General features: G+C 41.7%; 4 protein-coding genes across 4 annotated transcripts; 3 read left to right on the forward strand and 1 right to left on the reverse strand.

The window, feature by feature from the left end:
• Positions 1-541: 541 nt before the first annotated feature.
• Cyt-b5 (Cytochrome b5) lies at positions 542-2,336 on the forward strand. The gene is made up of 4 exons (XM_089593057.1): positions 542-943; positions 1,089-1,217; positions 1,300-1,373; positions 1,713-2,336. Exons 1-4 carry the CDS (start codon positions 782-784, stop codon positions 1,795-1,797), a joined length of 450 nt encoding a protein of 149 aa, XP_089449183.1. The 5' UTR covers positions 542-781; the 3' UTR covers positions 1,798-2,336.
• A 3,911-nt stretch (positions 2,337-6,247) lies between these two features.
• Positions 6,248-16,696, forward strand: LOC106638315 (b(0,+)-type amino acid transporter 1). Its single transcript, XM_089592877.1, has 6 exons — positions 6,248-6,398; positions 11,873-12,264; positions 13,950-14,528; positions 14,624-14,785; positions 15,860-16,379; positions 16,474-16,696. Exons 1-6 carry the CDS (start codon positions 6,374-6,376, stop codon positions 16,536-16,538), a joined length of 1,743 nt encoding a protein of 580 aa, XP_089449003.1. The 5' UTR covers positions 6,248-6,373; the 3' UTR covers positions 16,539-16,696.
• Positions 16,697-18,360: 1,664 nt separating this feature from the next.
• Positions 18,361-20,714, forward strand: LOC106638415 (uncharacterized). Its single transcript, XM_014351560.3, has 5 exons — positions 18,361-18,741; positions 18,848-19,270; positions 19,370-19,458; positions 19,542-19,763; positions 19,842-20,714. The coding sequence occupies exons 1-5, from the start codon at positions 18,577-18,579 to the stop codon at positions 20,002-20,004; spliced, it is 1,062 nt and encodes a 353-aa protein (XP_014207046.2). The 5' UTR covers positions 18,361-18,576; the 3' UTR covers positions 20,005-20,714.
• Positions 20,715-20,882: 168 nt separating this feature from the next.
• On the reverse strand, positions 20,883-23,052 carry Naam (Nicotinamide amidase). Its single transcript, XM_014351488.2, has 3 exons — positions 22,711-23,052; positions 21,612-21,856; positions 20,883-21,521 (listed from the first exon to the last, which is right to left on the reverse strand). The coding sequence occupies exons 1-3, from the start codon at positions 22,918-22,920 to the stop codon at positions 20,939-20,941; spliced, it is 1,038 nt and encodes a 345-aa protein (XP_014206974.1). The 5' UTR covers positions 22,921-23,052; the 3' UTR covers positions 20,883-20,938.
• Positions 23,053-23,187: the final 135 nt, after the last annotated feature.

Genomic DNA, 23,187 nt, shown 5'->3' on the forward strand with positions numbered 1-23,187 from the left:
AAAGTATATCGATATTTTTATTGTTAGGAGATGAGAACTTTAATATTTTTAACTTGTAAAGAAATGTTCCCCAAATTGTGCCAATTAAAGACTTTGAAATCTATTTAAAACGCTCTATGTACTTGGTTCCTTTTCACCTTTACTTCCTTTCGGAGACTACAATGTGATTCTTTTTCTCGTTCATAACGAATTTAGTTAAGATAAAAATTTGTGTAGGCTGACTGTATTTTAATGTACGAGTAAACCAAAATTTATAAAAACAGTAAATTAATTACACGTTAAATTACGACTACGTACTAGCGCATATACTTGCATGTAATAAACTCGTGTTGGCAAATTTATTTGAATTAAAAAAAAATTCGAACGGCCGTTATTTCGTTCTGTGGCGCGCAAAGGTGTGGAATAGAAGAAGATTATCTTATCGATATCGATACTCGATACTATATAGTATATAGTATATACTTCGACATTTTTGCATAATATATGTAAAACAGTACACATATATACGGTATATACCTACTTACCTACCCTACTACACTTACACTATTATAGGCTTTAGAACACAAGCAAGGGAGACGCAGCAGGTGTTTTCATAAAAAAACTGTCTGCGTGGTCGACTAAGTACGGCGAAGGGTGGTGTGTGTAAGAAGTGCCGGACAGAAAAACGGACACGTCGTTGAGTGAAAGTGATTCGTCATTATTTAATTATTTGTATCTGTTTGCGTTCGTTTTAAAAAGCAAGTAAGTCGATCAAATAACAGAGAAATAAGTAGAGGAAAATATGTCGGAAGACAGCAAAGTCGTAGAGTCGACGACGTCATCGTCGGACGAGGTGGCTCCGAAATTTTTTACGCGAGCCGAGGTTGCTCAGCGCAACGACATCACAGAAGCTTGGATTATCATTCACAACGGTGTTTACGATGTCACAAAGTTCCTCGGCGAAGTAAATATCAACTCCACTTTGCAACTTGTTTCCCCACTTGATCAAATTTTTTTATTTTTATTTTTTCCTTCAATTCCGTTAATTTCTTGTCATTCGTGTATAACCTGCTTTTTTCGTCGTTTGTTTTATTTTTTTCTTCGTTTAGCATCCTGGTGGTGAGGAGGTGCTCCTGGAACAGGCTGGTAAAGACTCCACGGAACCATTCGAAGATGTTGCCCATTCGACAGATGCCAGAGAAATGATGAAGCCCTTCAAAGTTGGGGAGATCGTTCAAGTTAGTATACTTTACTTAATTTTTTTTGTTTATTCAAGTACAATGATTTTTAATGTTATTCTTTGTTTTTGGTGATTTGTAGGAGGAGCGAACAAATGAAAGGGACCAAAAGTCCAAAAATGCAGCTAGCGGCATAGGTGGTCACGATGATCCCAGGTATTTAAAATTTACATTGAATAACTTACTGACTGTTATCAGCTTTTCTTATTGTAGATAGAATTCATTTAAACGTACGTCGTAGATTTTCTAGTACAAATTTTAGAATAAAAAAAAAAAACTTTTCACTTATGTAGTTTATTCATAGCATTCTCATTGTACTTTTGTTATGTTTGCTCATTGGTTTGGTTTCACCTTAGTTTTTTTAGTGTCTTTTTAGTATCTTTTTTTAAACATTTAGAAGCTCGTTTTTTGTCCTTGGTTGATTTGGTTTGTGTTGCTATGTATGTATAAATTGCACTAGTTGCTGCTTGGTGATGTGACCATTGACAATTACAGTGGCTCTTGGAGATCTTGGCTGATTCCCTTTGCTCTGGGTGTGCTGGCAACCATTATTTATCGCTACTTCATCACTTCTCACTAAGTAGAGAAGTTGTGCTCCAGTTGGCCTCTACAATATTGGAGCTGTGTGAAAGAATGTAAAAAATATGACAGAAAGGAATAGTCATGCCTTTGAAGGATGTTTTAAATAAGTGTAATTGTTACAAAAACATTACTAATATTATATAGTTAGCAGCTGCAACAGATGATGCCTTACCAATATACTTATCATGTTATTACGTGGTGTAATGTTTTTGTTGGAAAAAGAAAAATGGTGCGTGTTTACTAAAGTAAATATGGATATTTTTATAGTTTACAACAGATTATGTTGATAGTATTGTGGTTGCAGCAGCTTGTTAAATGTAAATGTTTATTATTGAACTTTTAAATCTTACTGATGCTTTTATAAATGTGGGTAAACTTTGTTAATGACATCATCATTGTCGTTAAAATGCATTTTTGATTTATGATATTTTGTTGGTCAGTAATGTTGGACTGGCCTCTGTTATTATTAAGAATTTTCTATCCTTTATAGTGAAATACAATTTTTTCCAAAATAAATAAATAATTTAATCAAAACTAAAAAAATGTAAATTTTGAATTTTTACACTTTTCTTTCTTTCTTCACTAATAATGTATAATACACCAAGAATCCCTCTACCAACTCAACTTCTCATTGTACCAAGTTCACCAGTATTGCTTCATCAGCATTACACATTTTATGTGTTTGACTTTGATGTATACATGATATGGTGAAGAATTACATCACTTGAGACCTTTTACATCACATCTAGCAATTGAAAGAAAATTTTATTCAGTTATTAGTTTAAAGTGGCGTATAGCTTTAGACCATAGTCCACATAAAAAACGCTCTAGTAGTAGTTTGACAAAAAATACACTTGACAATACACATATTTTCCTAAAACATTTATTTCATTTTTTTTTTAATAATTTTAAATTTTATACAATTTTGTAAGTAAATCGTTTCATCTCATTGGGAAATTTGAAAAAAAAATTTGACGCCTCGTCAAAAAATTCAAAAAGCATGTACGTGATGATCCGTGAATGTCTCTTGGGTTTAAATTTTTCCGGTATTCACGGGCAATGCTTCGCGCAATTAAACCAATCAAGCTAATAAAATGCGCCTTCGCCGAGCAGTTAAACCATCACCGATCAATTGTGCTGCATTAAAAAAACGTAGAACTCTGTGTGTCTAATGAAAAAAAAAAAAAAAAAAAAAAAAAAGAACGGGCTCCGAATTTGATATAATTGACACACCCGACTTTTTAAACAATGCATTCTCGTTACAGAGTAGTCAAACTTTAGTGGTAGTTTTTATAAAATTTTAATTCGGTATAGCACAGCCCGTACAATCGAACGACTCGATCGAACCACTAAATCATGGTCTTCCTTTTTTTTTCTTTTCATTCTCAACTAAAATTTAATCGAAATCACGCTCTATCGAGCATAAAAAAATAAAAAATAAAATGTTTCGAACTCATTTTTTGCACACGCCGGGTATTTTTACGCTTCGCCTATCTCGCGAATAAAACAACCAGCAAGTGGGACTTTAGTCAAATTTATGGGACAGTTATTAAAAACTATTTCTAATTTTGAACGCGAGACACGAGTAGGTATCGTTGACTGTAAACTAAACTCTTTTTTTTTTTTTCTATACTCGAACTTTGAATGCAGACACCGACAACTACATGTTACAAAGATAATTTTCCAAGCAACTATCAAACCATCGAATTTAACGTTCCAAACTCTTAAAACTTGGACAAGCATCATCAACCGAGAAAAAATTTTGTTTCCATCAAACGCTTTATTAACATCCCAAATAATTCCGTCAGCACTCCCATAGTTACCAAAGTGAGGGTGTATATAATATAGGAACAGTGAAAATACACTCGAAAGCAACAGTCGATTCGAGCCTCGCTATTTCGATTCGTCGTCTATACATACATCAATATATACATTACACACCAATCGCGGGACTATAAAAGTCTCGCGACGCGCAAATATTTATCTTGCCATTAATCATAAATTCATAACATCCGTTGATTACCTTTGGCTCTTCTTCTGAAATTTTCAATCATCGAACCGACGATCGCTCGACAAATGGCACTCCAATGGAGCCATCGTATACCTATACACACTAAAGCTCCGGTAATTAAAAAAGAGCACTCGCCCGGAAATTATGAACGCGCGTAAGTACAATTAGCACGCACGTCTTACGTCGACGTTTCGTGCGAGTAGGAAATCGAGTTACTAGAGTCTCTCCACCTCTAATCGGAATCAACGCATTTCTCCCCCAACATTTTCATTTCCTGGTTCCGTAATCTCATTTAACGAAAAGAGCTTACCTCGTAAAATTTATAGGAAAATCGATACATACCCACACTACACGCTATTTTTGTACCTGTATGTTGTACACTGTAGAAAAAAAGAATTTATAAAAATAAAGACAATATTCACTGGAATATAAGTAGTTTCAAGCAAAAAAATATCGCGAGGTAATATTCAGCTCAAACAATAAAATATTCTCATGATGTAACGAAATATTTTCTTGTTTCCAGAAAACATACCTATATCATAGTATATAGTTCATATTTTCTTGATTATGAAAAACTTCTTTTTTTTTTTTTTATTTTTTTTTCAGTGTACGCACGTACAAACTATTATATTTTAACACGTACGAAACACTTATTGCGCACGTCTTGCGAAATCCAAGCGAGTGTCGATAAGTTGCTTCCGCAAATGTTTATCCGCTGGCTGGCTGCAATCTGTGTGTATATTATTATATGTTTTGCGGAGACATCGACGCTGAGACGATAATAATAAATAAGACAACGTATAGTTGACGATGACGCGTAGTACAGCTGACGTATATGTGCGTGTACGTGCAATAGAAACGATCTTTGCGCGCTCGGTCAATTAGCACCGACGGGAGCTTTAAACGATCGCGCAGGACTCGTGACGCCGGCGTTTGCCGATCACACGCTGTGTACGAGCACGTCTTTGTCCAGGATTACACCAAAGTGAGTATGCTTTTTTTTTTTTTTTTGTTTTTTTCTCTCCTCGCCGGGCGATAATTGAACGCTTTTCGAGCCCGTCATGGGAAGCTTTGGTTATTTAATTACTCGAAGCGATCCATGTACGAGCATATATATATATATATTTGTAGATCAGAGTTGGCACTTTTTTTTTTTCAAGACGCGCGAGAGGCGAAGGATCGGTAGAGGAGATGAGAAGCGATCTTTTTTTTCTTTTTTTTTCACGTTGTAAATTCCACACCCCCGCCAATTTTCTCGCACCAGCGCGTTTTTTCATCTGCATGTTGAAAGGCTGTAGGTCCCCTCCACCGCTAAATTGCGCATAGACAGATGCAATCGGGGAAAAAAAAAAAAAAAAAAAAAAAAAAAAGAAATACCGGAAAATAAACGGCACGAGAGGGAAAGAGGAAAAAAAAGTCTGTCCCTAAAAATCCCGAAAATAGGACAGGTACTACACAGATAAAAAGGTCATAGCCCACCATAAGTCGGAAAGGGGGGCACGTGGCGGCATAAACGAATGTCCCCAAATTCCGGTATAGATATTCGCAAAAACCGTACATGTTATACATAGGTATAAAAAGACGAGCTTCTGCGCGCGCGACATCTCGTATAATCTCTCACAATCACGAGATTCTTTTTTTTTTCTTTTTTTTTTTTTTCCCCCTCGAGGATATAGAGTTTGGGGGCGCAAGGAGCAAAGTACAAGCACTAAAGTAGGTAAGTATAAGCAAGGGGATGAAAGTGCGGAAAACGAGGGCGAAAAAGATGAGCAGAAGAAAGGACCCTCGCCGACACAACGACACGTAGCAAGTATATACTCAAGTGGCGTTATACGTGATTACGGGCACACGAAGAGTATAAAAGCTGCACGTACATATAGATAGCTCGAAAAGCGGGGGGGGGGGAACAAAGACGAGAGCACACACCCACACAGGGTTATAAACCAAGGGGCGGCAAAACGAAAGAGGGGGTGGTGGAGGGCGCCAGCGCCTATGTATGTATAGCGCAGTGGGATGGAGGGAGAGAGGGAAATAGGTACGTCGGAGCCAAGTGGCCGCTCGGCGCGCTTCGATTCAGTCCATCCTGGTGCGGCTCACTCGCCACTTGGCAGCTTGCTCCTATACGCACCCGACCACCTACTACCTGGCTCTCCCTGCGCTCGCTCTTATACGGTTTGTCGCTGTTACACGGGCAACTCGCTGACGGAACCAACGACCACGTGGGCTCGTACTCGTCGCTGTCGAGGTATACGGACGCCGATCCAGTCAAGCAGCAAAAAGAGACAAAATAAAACATAGGAGGATTGGTCGTAAAGCGGTACGGATTGAAAAAGATAAAGGCTACAATATAATATATACGTAATTCAGCAGAACTCGAGCGGGAACATCGGGAGCAGTACATACAAGTGACAAGTCAGACAAGAGTCAGATAATAGTCAGTAAATCAATTGCAATAAGCAGTACATATAGCAGCAGGAGCAGCTCGTCCCAGCCCAAGCCGTCAAAGTGTCATGAGAGGCAGTTTCACGGAGATCCGCCCTTATCGTCGGCCCCTCTTAGAGTCATGCATGTCGCGCCCCTTAAACGAGGTAAGCCATACTACACCTACGTATACGTGACCACGCGTATGTACATCATAATATAGTATATACCCATGCACGCGCGACACACACCTGCGCCTCGTGTATACCTATATGATGTACACCCCCTATTCTTGGTCTTCCACTCCCTCTGCTTTGGTTGTGGCCCAACTTTGATGCACGTTATACTATATATAGCCCACCGGCCGTACACTATTTGCGCGTCCAAGTTCATTGTCACGCTTTGCACGGGTATATATGTATTTTAGAGCTTGCGCCGGGTATCATTGCGATCAAGCTCGAGCTTTTTTTTTTTTTTTTTTTTTTTTTTCCAATTTCCAATGATATAATTATCATCAATCCATCTCAGATTGCCAAGCAATACTATATGCCCGATAAAATATACGCGCGTGTACAAGTGTAAGGAGGGGATGGGGTAAATTCCCACGTGGGTATAATATAGTTGGTACGAAAAATGGGCCACGATTTCGAGGTGTACATATATATGTAAGTGTATAAGTATTGGAGAAGAAAGAGCAACGCGTGTTGCGTCAGCCCATCGGAGGGGGCTATACACGCGATCTCTCTCTCTCTCTCTGCACACACCCTCCAAAAATAATATCGTCCCATCTCGACTCGGCTGCTTCTACTTTACTAACTACATATATAAATGTGTATACACATGTTATACTTTCGCTTCAACGCGCGTGTATCTTCTTTTTCTTTCCCATACCTTCTGCTACGCGGCGGGTTGGGTGATGCGTATACGCGTGGGTGGTACAATGTGACGTTTATAAACGAAACGCGTCGCGCTAAACTCGTCCATTTCTCGCACCCGCGTGACTGACGCCAATGAGCCGGCAACGCAATGAATGGGGCCTGTGTATATAAATACCTGCGCATACTCATACTCGGTACAAGTAAGTGTGTGTTGTAATGGTTGCACGGTACGAGGTATACGATGAATGGACTCGCGCGTGGTTGTCGAGATGTGTAAATATATACATTATATGGACACGCGTCGTCTTGGGGAGAGTTGTGAAAGTGATGCGCGTGTTTTCGACACGAGTGTCTCTGGCCGGGGTTCAATTGGCCGCTCCCGAAAAAAACGCGGACTCGTGATTGATGGCGCAATTCGAGATTGATTGGCGATCGACGTCGAGTATGTGGGTTTAACACGCGCCAAAGTGCGGGCAAAACTCATTAACGAAACCCGAATTTACAATATTGTACGATACATTGAAACTTGCGCGGTTGACTCTCCCGGGTTCTCGAAATTGCACCACCGGGAGCAAGGAACTCGTTGTTTTTTTTGTTTTTTGGGGGGAGCCGAAAATTTCAACTCCCTTCGGGTGGGTCCAATCGCTCCAATTGGGGCTTCGCCGAGTCAATTGGAATTAGTTACGAGCACCTCCTCAATTTATTACAACAGCCTCACAAGCTACATAAATATACTCTATTATAGTCTCGACTTTGAAAGTGCGAAACTTTGCGCTATAGTATATATTATATACGCAATAACCCAACTGTAGCGTTGGAAATGATGCAACGTCACCCAACTTTGAAACTTGACCATTTATAGGTATAGTAGAGACGCCCATCATCGTTATACGACGGCGTCTCGACGAATCCGTAAAAGCTACGATGACACGCTATACCCTCCACCTATTATACATGTATATGTTTCCAATAAGCCCATGTACCCCCGTACGTAAGTGCACACGCATACGCACGCACGAGAAGCAGTCGAGAGGAAGTAGCGCAAGTAGGTAATATATATAAAAACTGGCGGGACAAATTTATAGAGTCACTATAGCTCGCCAGTAATACTCACGTGTATACTTACAACGGAGGATGGGAATAGTCTATTAGGTGACAAGCTGTGGCAGCGTATAGGTTGAGTAAAGGGCGGAAGTATATATAGGTAATTCTCGAGGCGTGGTTCTCGTTTTTTCATCCCCCTCAACTATATACATATAAATATACCTATATACACTCTCGTATCAGAGGTGTATTTACATCTATATATTTACCGATCGCTCTTGTAGTCACGCATATATATGTACCTATAGGTGTACCTTTTACAATGAGAAAAGGGTTGAAAAAAAAAAAAAAAAAAATTTTAAGTACATATAAACCCAAAGAGGTGGGATTAACGCATTAATGCATGAAGATTAGCAGTAACGGCGGTGGTGAGCTTTCACCGCTGGGTGGTTCGTGCTCGCGACCTTGGCACGCGTTCACGTTGCCGCGCACACACCGCCTCTTCGATCCGCATACCACATATGCGACGACACCACTGGCACACAAGTATGCATATATATATGGATTATGGATGTGTGTGTGTGCGCGCGTCGCTGGTTAAAACTACCCGTGTAGGATATATATATATATTGGGTACAGTATATACTTATAGGTATGGGTGAGCTCTATACGTTATAGTCTTATGAAATAATGAAGGAAAGCTCGGGTTACGGACAATTTCATATAATTGTCCGTGCAAACAGTACATGGAATGATGATTCGACGGGCACTCTTTGGAGTATCTGTGTATCCATTGTAAACTATATATAGTGTACACTATACGAGAAAGACTTCCGGGAATTTTTAAAGCTCGACTTGCGCGTTACCTATACGTAGGGATGACGGTACCGTTATTGCGCGGGTTTAACGAGATTCGACTTGAGAAGAATGCGTGCGATACATGTTACAGGTGGTGTACGGGGGTACATCATTATTATATTTTGTTTTGTTTCGCGGGTCGTGTGGGCGTTTTCGAAACGCCAAGTGGTCGTGAGTTATGGCCCAAGGAGCAAGATTTATCTATCTTCGGGGAACACAAAAAGACGTTTTTTAATGTCGCGTGGCGCTCAATTAAATTTTACACAAAAGTAACAATGGCCATGTGTATATGCGGCACAGGTTGGAACGAAGCTCTTTACCTGTTTGATCATTGCTAAGAGCTCTCTGGGTTATTTCGAATATCAAAGTGCACGTGGATTTCGAGTGCGCGCGATCGAAGGGAAGCGCCGATAATGGACTTGCATTACAGGCGATATCGTAAATTATGCAGGACTGTTTGTGCTTTAATCGAACCTATTTTGGTTAAGGAAGTGCTTGTTTGTAAAAGTAAAATTTTTTTTTTTGCATGCAAATCGCGTGTAGGTATTTTTAGCCGATGGCCCTCCACGAATAAACGAGGGAGGAACAAAAAAGTTTCCTCGTCAAAGCGATTTGTGATAACTAATGGAGCACCCAAACTTCGCCAAAGGTGCATGGAGTGATTTTCGTCCTCCCTTTTAGGCTTTATCTATATTATATACGGGCGCTTTGACGTCAATCTTTGAAAAAGTTTCATCGCGCTTACGATGACATGTAGCATGTGTACACATGGCGTCATCAATATTATCGCAACTTCACTATACCGGACTGTAAAACTCATAAGCCGCGATCGATTTCCATCATTTTTCTTTCCTCAACGTCCCGCGTCTCGCGTTACTCTCTCGCCACACGGCAGTTTCTTCACCTCGGCGCGCGTTGCTTCGACGCTCTATTTCCCCCCTCCCCCCCCCACTCGCAAATCCAAACACCACATTTGCCACTATTTTAATCCTCTCTTTCGACGCGGACGCATAAATTTGTCCTCTCGTCGCGCCGCTGTTTGTATAAAGTTGCGCTTGGTTTGGTAACGAGAGCACTCGGATAATATTGACAAAGAGGCCAATGGTCGGTGAGATAAGTATGGGCACTGGAGTTGCGATATATATAAGGTACAAAGCTATCACGCAGTTCACGGTGCGCGCATGTATGATTGTTGCATTGTGCAATAAAGAGCGACGTGTATATACCTTACCCTACGCACGCGCGTATGTTTTCACACACATGGCTTGGTATACGAAAATAACACGCGAACGCGTTGAATAAATGTGTATGGACCGGTGACTGGGTTTTCCGACCAATTTCGCTGATTCGCCGTTCTCGGAATAAAATCGTGCCGGTACATTTATATAGGCACGGGTAAATCCTTATGCGCGCAAAGTTTATTGCATTAGGGAGGGAGTTTTTTTTTTTTTTTAACGAGAGCTCGTTAACTGTAATCCGAGACCATTGGCCGAGAGTCACGAGTGTGTATACATGTATTTTGCGGGTCGGTTATTGGTCGGCGCGTATATATTTTCGGTGGTGCGGTCGTCCCCCGTGGCGACTCTTCGATTTCCCGCCGATGATATTTCTTTGCTTAAGTGCGTTTTGTTTGCTTTCGTCGATTCTATTTTCGCGGGTCGACGATGACGCGCCTCTTTTTTTTTTATATAACTCCTTCTTCTTTTACGTCCCCCCCTCCTGCTTCTCACTATTTTTTTTTTTTTTTCACACGCACGGGTGTTACTTAACGGAGTGGTTTTCCACAAAAAGTTGAATATTCGCGACGCGCTCGAGTCGTCATTTTTTTGCGTGGACAAGTTTTTTTTTTATTTGGTCACGTTTCCGGGAATGAGATGATGCAACGAGGTGAGTCTATACATATATGCCGACGCTCGCGTTTTTTCTCATTTCATCTCGTTAACGTGTAATTTACATTTTCAACCCGAGGGTTTGCTAATAAACGAGCAGTTCCATGAAAAGCGGGTCATTCGCTTTTGTTAAATTTAGTTTGGGTGTTTTTCCACCGAGGCACGATCGGCAAGTGCTAAGAGCCCAAAACGAAGCGAGTCAAAGGAGCTTTCGAGTTGGGGGATGTGATGCAACATCCAAGCCGAAAGTAACGTGCCATTTAAGAGTATACCTATATGATTTTCCGGCGCTTAGCGAATTTCCGCTCAATTTACCGCGATTTGAATGAAAAATGATTTTTAAAGCTCCCTTTGCACGCTTTACTCTGACAAACAAGTTTTTCTTTAAAAATTGCGTGTAGTTTGTTTTCAATAATTTTCGTTTCATTACCTACGTGTAATTTCATCCTTTTTTCGTGGAACTGTTCATGCCGCGAAGCGCAATCCAACAAGCCGTAAACTTTTACGACTTTTTTTTTCTCAAAGTTGTGCAGTAAAAGCTGCATCCTCCTCGTCGTCAGCACGTACACGAGCACCCACTTGGCTATATCCCACGTAATCCGTAAAATTGAAACAAACACAATCGTTTGCATCACATTTGCCAGAGAGTCTCCCTACCAATGAAAAAAAAAGCTATGCAAAAGCGAAATAAGACGTTTCCCAGTTTTTTCTAATAAAAAGTCCCTCTCCGTACAGCTGGTAGAATAACAATAATTACCGTCCATTAGATGAACGACAGCCAACTAATTGCGCGTGTTTGAAAATTTGCATATCGTCTGTGCGAGCTTGTCCAGTCATTCGTTTCGTTATTCACTATATTGACGCTGTCCGTTCTTTTTTTTTTTTTTTGGACGAGCCAACGTTTATTATATACATGTATATTCGCATCTCAATGTACAAATGATTAACAACAGCAACATTAAAACAATGCAGGATCAGGTAGCCCGTGCGATCAACAGCAGCAGCAGCAACGTGGTAATCAGCATCCGATTGGCAATGGCGAGCAAACGCCGGCGGCGAACCTGCGCATGCGCAACAATTGCTGGTCCAAGGCCGAGCTCGCCGAGGAAGGCCAGCTCCCAGCCCAAATTCAGCAATCACCACCACTACAACAAACGCAGCAGCAAGAACAGCAGCCGACGGGCGGGCCTGGTCTGGGGAATGACCAAGACGGGGGTGGAGGGTGCCGAGGGCTGGCGGGGCAGGACCCAGAGAAGGACGACCCTGTTCACCTCAAGAGACGGGTGGGACTCGTCAGTGGGGTGGCTCTAATCGTTGGCACTATGATCGGCTCCGGAATTTTCGTATCGCCGACCGGTCTCTTGGTTAGTACATATATATCTATACCTATGTATATCTCTGTATGTTGCCCACTTTGGGATTTTTTTTTTTTTTTTTTTTCTTTTTTCATCGTTATTTTCAAACAAGAGCTGCATATTACATATCGATCGCGGATATATAACTGTAGAGACTCGAGGACTCTTATTTCCTGTATGTGTGTATTTTTTGCGAGATCAAAGTTCAAGTTCATGCAAATCGTGATAGTCGTGTCGCGTGCGCCCCTCGATTTCGTTTTTCTAGGCGCACTTGACCTTAGAGGGTTTTTTTTTTTTTTTTTTTTTTTTTTGGGGGAGAAGGAAGAAAATCCTATCTCTCTTCTTTACGGCCGAACGTTGTCCCGTACAACGTGGGTAACATATATTATTATGAATTTTTTTTTTCTTCCGGGGTTACTTTTCATGAGTGGAGGGAAAAATATATCTTTATCAGCGGGATTCGGGGACGATTCGGGGAGAGAATGCTTAATGAGGAAAAAAAAAATCGTCGAGCTCGTCTTACCGAACTCGGCTTGTTCTACTTGAGAGCATCACGCTATACATTAAGTTACGTCTGTTTGTCGAAAAGATTCATTTTGCCCTTGAGGTGTACTTACCGAACGAAAACGGTGAAAACCGAGTTTTTCTTTTTTTTTTTTTTTTTTAAACCCCTCTCGAGTAAAACTTGTTTTTTACCCACGAATCGGCGATTTAACTTTTTGTTTATGCCGTTCCATCTGTGTCACGGTCTTGCTTCGATACCTTTTGCCGTCGACCTTGTTGTTTCGACTGATTTACCGATTCGAAATCGCAAATACAAATTTACTCCTCTTGTACAATGTTAACGCAGTATTTTTTCTTTCTGCAAAATATTTGCATCACACATATACCTAAGAAAAAAATCATGAAATCTGGATCATCAAAATGTGAATTTTAATGTATCTCTTTTTTTTGTTGTTTGGTTTTCACACGCGAAAAGTGACGAGGTATGTTTCGTTGATTAACAACAGACTGATGTAGCTTGTTCAAAAGTAAATTTTGATTCTATATCATCAGTAGGTAGCGCCAATTTGTATTTTCACACGTATTTTGCTTTTCGTAAACCAACATTGAGCTTACATACGTCACTATACATCGACGTATTTATAACAGAAGATTCAGTCCGTAGGCAAATCGAGTAGATAAATTTTTCATCGATTGCTGCATGAATGCGATACACACGTAGTAAAATCGCTAAAACATACCCACATACACCCATTATATACACGAGTACCAAAGTTATATATTTATAATACCGGCTTTTTATGGCTCGTAAGAGTTTCATATTATACATGTATATATACCTACGCAACATATCGGGTTTATCGTGTAACACGACACTCATACCCGCTGATTAAGAGCATTGAGAATCCTTTACTTTTCTTTTTTCTTGCACGCAAAGGAAAACAATCTAGCCCTGGTGTATATTTAATGTTTCTCGGTAAACGCGGAGATAACGAGAGCTACGACTGTTCCAAAAGAGACACTCGATCCTGTATAATGCAGTTACACGCCAACTGCAATCAATGTACAGACAAAACAAGCCTGCACGACTAAACGAGTACATATAGTTACACCGAGAGACGCGTAAAAGCAAAAAAAAAAAAAAAAAAAAAAAAATATGAAACAGTACCACAATATGTATATGTCCTCAGACAAGAACCGGCAGCGTCGGCATGAGCTTCGTCGTGTGGACGGGCTGTGGCCTGCTGAGTCTCTGCGGCGCGTTGGCGTACGCGGAACTCGGCACGATGAATACGAGCAGTGGCGCCGAGTACGCGTACTTCATGGACGCTTTTGGCGCCCCGCCGGCCTTCCTCTTCTCCTGGGTGTCGACCCTCGTCCTCAAGCCCTCGCAGATGGCCATCATCTGCCTGTCGTTCGCCCAATACGCCGTCGAGGCCTTCGCCGCCGAGTGCGACCCGCCCACCGAGCTGGTCAAGCTCGTCGCCCTCCTCGCCATCGTCCTCATCCTCCTCGTCAATTGCTACAGCGTCAACCTGGCCACCGGCGTCCAGAACGCCTTCACCGCGGGCAAGCTCATCGCCATACTGGTGATTGTCGCCGGGGGCTCGTGGAAACTCTTGCAGGGCAACACCCAGCACCTGAGACGGCCCTTCGACCTGATCGAGGAGCTGGCAGATGACGACGATCCGGCCAAGTCGGTTTTTAACCTTGGCAGGTTGGCCACTGCCTTTTACACCGGGCTATGGGCTTACGACGGCTGGAACAACGTGGGTCTTTATTTTGCGCGAGCTCAATCTTCGTATCGTTAACGATGCCGATTTTTATGCTTTTTTTCATTTTTTTTTTTTTTTTTTTATTTTAGCTCAACTACGTGACCGAGGAGATCAAGGACCCGTCCAAGAACCTGCCTCGGTCCATCATGATCGGCATACCGTTGGTCACCCTGTGCTACGCCCTCATCAACATCTCTTATCTGGCGGTCATGTCGCCCCTCGAGATGATCGGTAGCGAGGCCGTTGCCGTGGTAAGTTCCTTTTTTTTTTTTTTTTTCTTGTCTTTGGGCTGCAGGGTAATTTTAAAAATAAAAAAAATACATTTATACCCATGTTTTTTGATCTCGCGATTTTTTTATGATCATTATTTTGTTATTCAAGTGTTACTTATTTTTCATGCATGAATTTTCGATACTTTGCTGCTTTATTGCGATTTTTAATTTTAATAAGAGATATTTGTGTATTGATCCTTTTATTTTTCAAAACAAAACAAATAAAGAGGCGATTATTGGGTTGATAATTTTATTACGTCGTTTTTATCATCGTTCTCCTTTCGTATTATAAAATTATGTACTATTGAAGCTAGAGCCATCCGAGCGATGGAGGCGTTTGAAAAATCATTTGGTAAATGTTTGCTTGAAATTTCATCATCACGACCATAGTGGCGTGTTGGCTCTAGCTCTAATCCGAACTAAGCATTAGTTTTTTTCGAGTAGATTCCATTTGAACGATACTTGGGTACACCTATCGTTTTCTCATTTAACAGATGGAAATGGTAGATGGCAAGTAAGTTTAATACAATTGTAATGCAAACATACAATATTATTATTATTATTATTATTTTTTTTTATATTCGTATATCATTTCTAAATATTGCTGAAATAAAAATGCAGCAGCTGATTGATCTTGTTGAACAAAAAAAGTTACACCGATTTACAAACCTTTCCAATTTCTGCAAGTCGCACGTAAAAACTCAGTTCTAACGGTTTCAACCTCCGACAGTTGCACGAATTCTTGCGTTCCTTCCTTCAAATTCCTTCAAAGTCTTACCGCACCACTATGCTCACAACGCGATTTACCTCGCTCATTGATGTTTTTATTTTTCTTTTACTCGCACGTATCATCTCATTTCCCAAAACTCAGAAACGCGTTACACGACTCGGGACATCTACAATAACAATTTTCATCTCCCATATGTGGAACCTTGTACACACTCCTTCCGCTTGTACATATATATTATACCGCAACTTTGACACCGGAGGAAAGATAGAAAAAAAAAAAAAAAAAAAGGGGGCCAAACCTCATAACGCACAATGTCCCAACAGACCTTCGGCAACCGGATCCTCGGCATGCTGGCCTGGCTGATGCCCCTCTCCGTGGCGGTGAGCACCTTCGGCTCGGCCAATGGGACGCTATTCGCCGCCGGCCGGCTGTGCTTCGCGGCGTCGCGCGAGGGCCACCTCATGGACAGCCTGAGCTACGTGCACGTGCGGCGCTTCACCCCGGCCCCGGGCCTGATCTTCCACTCGCTCGTCGCCAGCGCCATGGTCCTCTCCGGCAGCATAGACTCCCTCATCGACTTCTTCTCCTTCACCGCTTGGATCTTCTACGGAGGCGCCATGGTCGCCCTCCTCGTCATGAGGCGCACCCGGCCCAACCACCCCAGGCCCTACAAGTGCCCGCTCGTCATACCGATACTCGTGCTCGTTATATCGGTGTACCTCATCGTCGCGCCCATCATCGACAGGCCGCGGATCGAGTACTTGTACGCGTCCGGCTTCATCGCCGCCGGTATGCTGTTTTACCTGCCTTTCGTCAAGTACGGATACGTACCGAAGTTCATGGGTTCGTTCAAACTCGTCACAACTATCAAGTTATTTTACTTTCTTCAGTGCCATATACATATTTCTAACTCGTCTTCTTGTTCGTGTGATTGCAGATAGGGTGAACGCTTTTCTGCAAATGCTGCTCGAGGTGGCGCCGACCGCAGTGGCTTTCGATTAAACGCCCCCAAAGGGGAGGAGTCGGAAAGAAGAAACAAAGTGATATGGCACAGCAAATAATATTACATCTGCTGCCGATCCCCGATGCATCGTCACAACGATCCATACAATATACACCTACTTACTTTAACTATGTACTAATCGAGAGTTGTTGCTGTTGTTGTTAATGAATACGCCGCTCGTTCGGCTGTATAAAATATAGGGACCGTTGTTGTCGAGGCAAAAAAAGCTTTGAATATGTTACATTCTTATACATTACAAGTACATTTCATGCGACATCGAGAGAAAATATATATATATATTTTTTTTTATATTAGAGTGCTCTACGTCCGGCTCCTTTAATAAGGGCATTTAGCACTTGGGAGAAGAAAGGGAAGAGGGATGGGGAGGCCTCCCATTAGGGGGAAATTAGGCAATTTTTGCTGCGAGAAGGTCGCCTAAAAACCCCTCCTCGAGGAGCAATGCGTGGTGAAAAAGCACATGTGAAAATGCACAGAGGTATTTGCCCGAAAAAGTCGCGCACTGGCTGGGAATCGAACTACGGTCTCCCGCGTGCCTGTCCACGACCTAGCCGACCGAGCCACCGCGTGCTCTCTATTAATATATAAATATATATATATGTATATTTTTGGTGCATCCTGCGATAGGAGCACGAAAATTGCCAAACTATGAAATAATGAAGAAAAATGATTCTGTTGTTAGAACGACTAGAGAGATAGCAGAGATCATTATTTTGTTACGCCTGTTGTTTGTTTGTTGATATCAAACATATGCGGATGAATAATAATACCAACAAATTGTGAGACATTCACACACCCACGTACACACGTGGTATATATGATATGCTTGTGAGGGAGGATTTTATTGTTCCGATACGAGAATATGAGAAATAAAAGAGATTTTATTCAATAATGTGCGCTTTTATTAATAATATTCCTTCCTATCTGCCCCTGTCTGCTCTCCTATCTTTTTTTTTTTTTTTTTGCATATTTAGATGTTTGCTCTTGTAAAAGCTTCTTTTTTTTATATATATATAATATACTCTCGGCAGTTTTGATAGACAATGCGTGTATAGACATTTTTATGACGCAAACTAATTATCATTAATTTTTTAGGGCATTACCAGGATAATTGCAAGTACCACATGGTATTATAGTCCTGCTCAATTGATGAAAGATTGGAAAACCGATAAAACAGAAGATTCTGGCAGGTTCTTGTATTTGGTCCAAATGCGTGTTTTGTAAGAGCCGTTAAAAAGTTAAAATACTTCCAAGAGTGAAACTTTTTAAAGTCGAATGTTAGCATCGCTCAAATCCCCTCGAGTGAGTTGTTCAAGCCATTTGCATTGTACATACCTATAAACTTGGTAAAATCTCGCGGTAAGTAAATCAATCGACAAGTTGTGCAAGCCATTTGCAAGTGTCCAACTATTTCGTGTATCGGAACAATGTGTGTACGCACTCGGGTACAGTAGGTATATAAAGTACATTATAAATAACGAAAGACAAATCACAGAGACGACTCGTCGCAAGGGTAAGTGCTCGCGCTACGCTAAATATTACCAATGTCAATGCCGTACTCCTATTTATACATGAACCTACGATTGGACAAATATACGCACCTATATGAGTGTGCAACAATTATTGCTTTGTATATGTCTCACAGGTTCCTCAAAGTTTTGAATTTCGCGCTCGTTAGCAGACGCCTCTTCTTTGTTTAGCGACGCCAGCGCTGTACGCGGTAATTTTGCGCAACTATCGCTATAGGAGCCGCAAAAACAAAACCTAACCTCACCCACATGGTCTCATAACAATAACAATAACATATGCACAGCGCCGCTGCTGGTCGGCTGATGTGCTGTTATCTGTCTGCACATAACTTTGGCAAAAATATTAAAAATAAGAAACTGTGCTCGTTTACGTATTTAACAAGCCGGAAAAAAATAGAATAGAGATTGGACAAACGCACGCGACAGCCACGACTGACACTGTGTGACACGAATATCCCCTGACGGTGCAGGTGTATACCCGGGCTGAACGATGTCCTTCTGCATAAGGGGCATCGCGAGCAATGGCAGCAGGTACGTGGTACCGCAAATCGTACAGGGATGCACCGGTGGTGCGTCGGTACGACGTTTCAACAGCCGGCAGTTGCCCGTACCTGTAAAGTCCCAGGCTGCAGCCACAACTGGCTTCCTCAATGAGGTTTGCTCCTTTTTTTGTTGTTGTTATTATTTGACTTTTAGCGTTTAAATGGCTCGTCTCATTGTTCTCTTACATAATAAAACTCATCACATGGGTGCTGTTGCAGTTTTTGGGCTCCAACCTACAGCTGAGCTCATCGTTTAGAACAAAGGATGAGTGTCAAGTGGAGGGTGAAACAAGCTCGCCCGGTGCTAATGTGCAGGTCGACGAGCTCTTTCATAGTCAACAACCTGCCTGGGAAGTCGTTGAACATGATACTCATCCGATGTCAAGGTTGAAAGAGAGCCATCAGCTGCTCAGTAATCAGGAAGAGAACTGGTTGCACTTAAATCGGAAGACGAGCTTGACAAGACTGGGGGATCTACTGACCAAAGACAGCGCCAAAGATACCGGAGTACAGTTTTCGGCGGTACCAAAAATTGCGGCTATTCCCAAGGAGAAAAACTTACAGGCGTCGTCGACAGAGAAGAATTTTGACAAGAAAACAAATGAAGATCTCACGCATGTGTACGAGACGTTGAAGATTGACGTGAGTTTTTGCACACTGTTTCTCATTTTCGTGAATATCCTTGAATCGTTGCACGATAGTTTTGGTATTTCATAGTCCTGTTTGTTTTCCCATCAATAGTTCCCGGCATTTTTTATCAAAACAATCGACTACAAGATCTATCATCCTGAAATCGAATTTGTGAATAACATCAAAGGAGAAACTACCAAGTGAGTATATTATTAGTTTTATAAATGTTTGATCAAATTATTAATCATCTTTGTAAATGTGTGTCAATGATGATTGATTACAGAGGTATATACCCTTATGTTAAACAAATGGCTTGGTTAAGGACAGTTGGACATATCAAGTACGCATATGTTAAAATGGATGTTCTTCAAATTACAATGCATACACAAGATAACACTGTCAGGGTGCGCTGGCGTATTAATGGTATAACTGGAATCAGAGTATTAATTAATTTTTGGAAATTCAAATTTTGGAAGATAAGGGAATCTTTGAAGGAAGCAGAAGCGTAAAGATCTATATTTATTTTGATCATTCAGTCATTGAACTTTTTTATTCATATCCATTGATTTTTTTTCCTTTTTAGATGGCATGATGGGTTCTCCACTTTTTATGTTGGTGATGATGGGTTGGTGTTTAAACATGTCGCTGATAAAATAATGCCTGACGAAGATGTGGACATTGCTAAGCCCAAAGATGGTATACCGTCGAAGCTAGCCTCGCAACTCACATTTTCAAGTCTCAAGTAAACTAGGTTCTCTTAATTACTGCGCATCAGTAAACCTGTACATTTTTGTATCAAGTCCTCAGTAGTTAAGAACACCTATATCTTTTACAATCAAAGATCACTATGCTAATAGTATTAATAATGTATATTGTTAGTTGATTGCATTTTGAATTTTGAATATGCAACGCAAGCATAATGCTCAACGTAGCGTAATTACAAAGTATCGTGTTGTAATGACCGTTATGATTTGTTAAATATTTGTGAAAAAAAGTAGGCTGCTACTACGGAACAAGTGTGCACCTTGTACTAAAACTATTACATCATTGTCAATTTTACTATTTACATTGCTATCCTATTATTTACAAGCCTCGTTAGTTGTGAATCATAAGAAAATTGTTGAGAATTTATCAAGTTTTCAAAAACTCAACTTATTTTATCCGTATTTGTAGAATGTTGCGTCGAAAGTGCTTAGTTACTACCTTACCGGCAGCTGTAGGTAACGAAAAGAATTTATTAAAGGAAATCGATTAAACACCAAAAGTTCTGAATAGTAACGTTTAATCGTAAACTCCAAAAATTTACAATATCTAAAATCTCATATTTACATTAATTCATAGTTCAACAATGTTATTTGCGCAATTCATCATAACTTTTTGTGCATGTATAAATTTCTTGTGGCATTGCAACCGCGACAGAGAAAATTTAACATTTCGCGTGACCCGCTCAACTTTTTTTTTTTTTTTTTTTTTTTTTTTTTGTACATTCGTTAAACTTTGAATAAAAAAGGTACTCGCAAATCAATCATCAAACACGTAAAAACTCATTTCCTGTGGCTCTAACGAATTTGCGTGCATCAAAAAGTTACCCATCACCAAAAATACATAAAAAAAAAAAAAGAAAAAAAAAAAAAAAAATTACTGCATGAATCGAGAGAAAAAAAATGAAGTACACAAAATCTACGGCCCGCATTCGTCGATTCTCCGGGCCTCCTTAGCCTTCCGGGACTTTTTGATCTCCATGGCGAGCTTGTAGCCCAGCTCGGGTCTCCTGTCCTTCCCCTCGACCATCGCCAACACTTGGCTGGACGTAACGACCACCCCATGGCTTCCCATAATCGTCGCCTTGGTCTTCTCGATGTCGACGAGATCAACACCCCGACAGCAGTCGTCGATCATCACAGTGCGGTAACCGCTGCCCAGGGCGTCGACAGCCGTGGCACCGACGCACACGTCGTAGGCGACCCCGCAGACAAAGACATCGGTAGCCCCGATCTCGCGCAGCTGCGAGTGCAGGGACGTCTCCGAGAGCCGCTTGTTGTCCCAGAACACCGAGTACGAGTCTATCTCCGGGTTGGTGCCCTTGTACACCTTGACGGCGCCCTCGGCGATCTTCAGGTCCTTGTGCAGCTCCGCGCCCCACGTGTCCTGGACGCAGTGCCGGGGCCAGAGCCGCTGGTTCATCAAAGGTGGGCCCTTGAAGGTCACCGTGTCGTACACCCGTGCCTCGTCCTTGGGGATGGCGCTCGTTTCGTCGAGCTCCCTGTCTCGGAGAAAAAAAAATCCGTCAATTTTTCCTCATGCACATACATATACCGGGTATACGAGAAATATATGTGTATGGCGGACGTACCGGAGATGCAAGTTGTCGATGAAGGACACGTGGTCGACCGGATGCCAGTCGAGGGAGTAGAAAATCGCGTCGAAGGGAACGGTGTCGACGAGCTTGTTTATGGGCTCTATCACCTCGGAGCCGTCGTGGCGGGCCGCGCACTTTTTAATGTCCAGCGAACCGATGATGAAGTCGTTTTGCACGTCCACCACGAGCAAGGCGCACTTTGGCCTCGTGCACACCTTGATCCAACGGTTCCAGCACATCTGCGGAAAGATCGTGGTTTGTACCATGCGGTTTCACCCCCTTTTTTTTTTTTTTTTTTTTTTTTTTTTTTTTTTTCTAAATGTACAGTGCACTGTTTAAATATACATCTACAATACAGTGTACTCACTCGATGATGTTTTTCCAACAACAAAAGAAGGAATTTAAATTGGAGATGATGTTTTATTTTCGTATTGTTATATCTGGGAAGCGATGAAAATGAATAACAAGGTATCAAGTGTGTACGTTATCGTTAACAAATTGCCATTTTTCAAAGCCATTGGAATAATTGCCCCAACTTTTGGGTGCGACCGATAATTGCAGGTTTACGCGGGAGTGCCCTTTGTTTTACATCGCGTTAGCTCTACTTTGGACTCGTGGTCGTAAAAAATAAAGTGCGCCTGTACACAATCCACTTCCGTTTGAATTCAAATTCCAAAGATGTGCGTTGCGTAATGGAGGGGAAAAAAAATTAGGCGGAAATTTGACTGTTGTGCCTTTTTTGCTTCATCGCTTTGTTGATTCGTAAAAAAAAAAAAAAAACATCGAGTCACGCTTGTTCGGTTGATGAAAAAAAAAAAAAATCTGTAAACTTAAACGAACGTATTTTTGGTAAGTATAACGATCGATGATCGATCGAATCAAATATAAAATACTGCTAAAATCAAGGCCGAAAGTGCCTTTGGAGCGAGAAAAAAGAAAACCACCCGCTGAGCGGCCGGCGCGAAAAGGGGGGGACGAGCGTATCGGGGCATCATACCCCATAATCACCGCTGTATTGTATTCTCAGTCGTTATTGGCAAGTTGGAACGTAAAGGGGTGGGGGGTGGGGGAAAGGAAACAAAGTATGTCAAACCTCGAACTCTTTGCGGTCGATTTTCCCGTCTCCATTGGTGTCGAAGACATCGAAGATTTCCCTCAGCCGGTCCTCCTCGATGCCATAAACCTTGCCCCGCTCGTTGCGAAAGAGCGCCTTGCAGATGAGCTCGAACTCGTCGATCGACAGATAACCGTCCTTATCCTTGTCGAAAGCGTCGAAGCACGCGTCCATTGCCTCTGGTATCATAATGGAACCACCGCGGAGCTCCAGGACTCGTCTTACCCGCCAACCTAAACGTTACACGGCAAAACGACGCTACCTAGGAAGCGACAGTTTGATCGATGCCCGCGGTATACAGCAGCATGCACTGTAGCATTGCCAGTGGTGTGTCTACACTGTACACACGTCATTCTTCGGCGTATTACGCCAGCTGTGAGACCCCTATATACGTTGCGTATAAGGTACAATCCCCTCCTCTTTTTTTTCTTCTTTACAGCTCTGACGATGACGAGC

This window comes from Copidosoma floridanum, unplaced genomic scaffold, assembly GCF_036245765.1.
Source record: "Copidosoma floridanum isolate Cflo_tuat_1 unplaced genomic scaffold, Cflo_Japanese_pri ptg000019l, whole genome shotgun sequence".
Lineage (NCBI taxonomy): Eukaryota > Metazoa > Arthropoda > Insecta > Hymenoptera > Encyrtidae > Copidosoma > Copidosoma floridanum.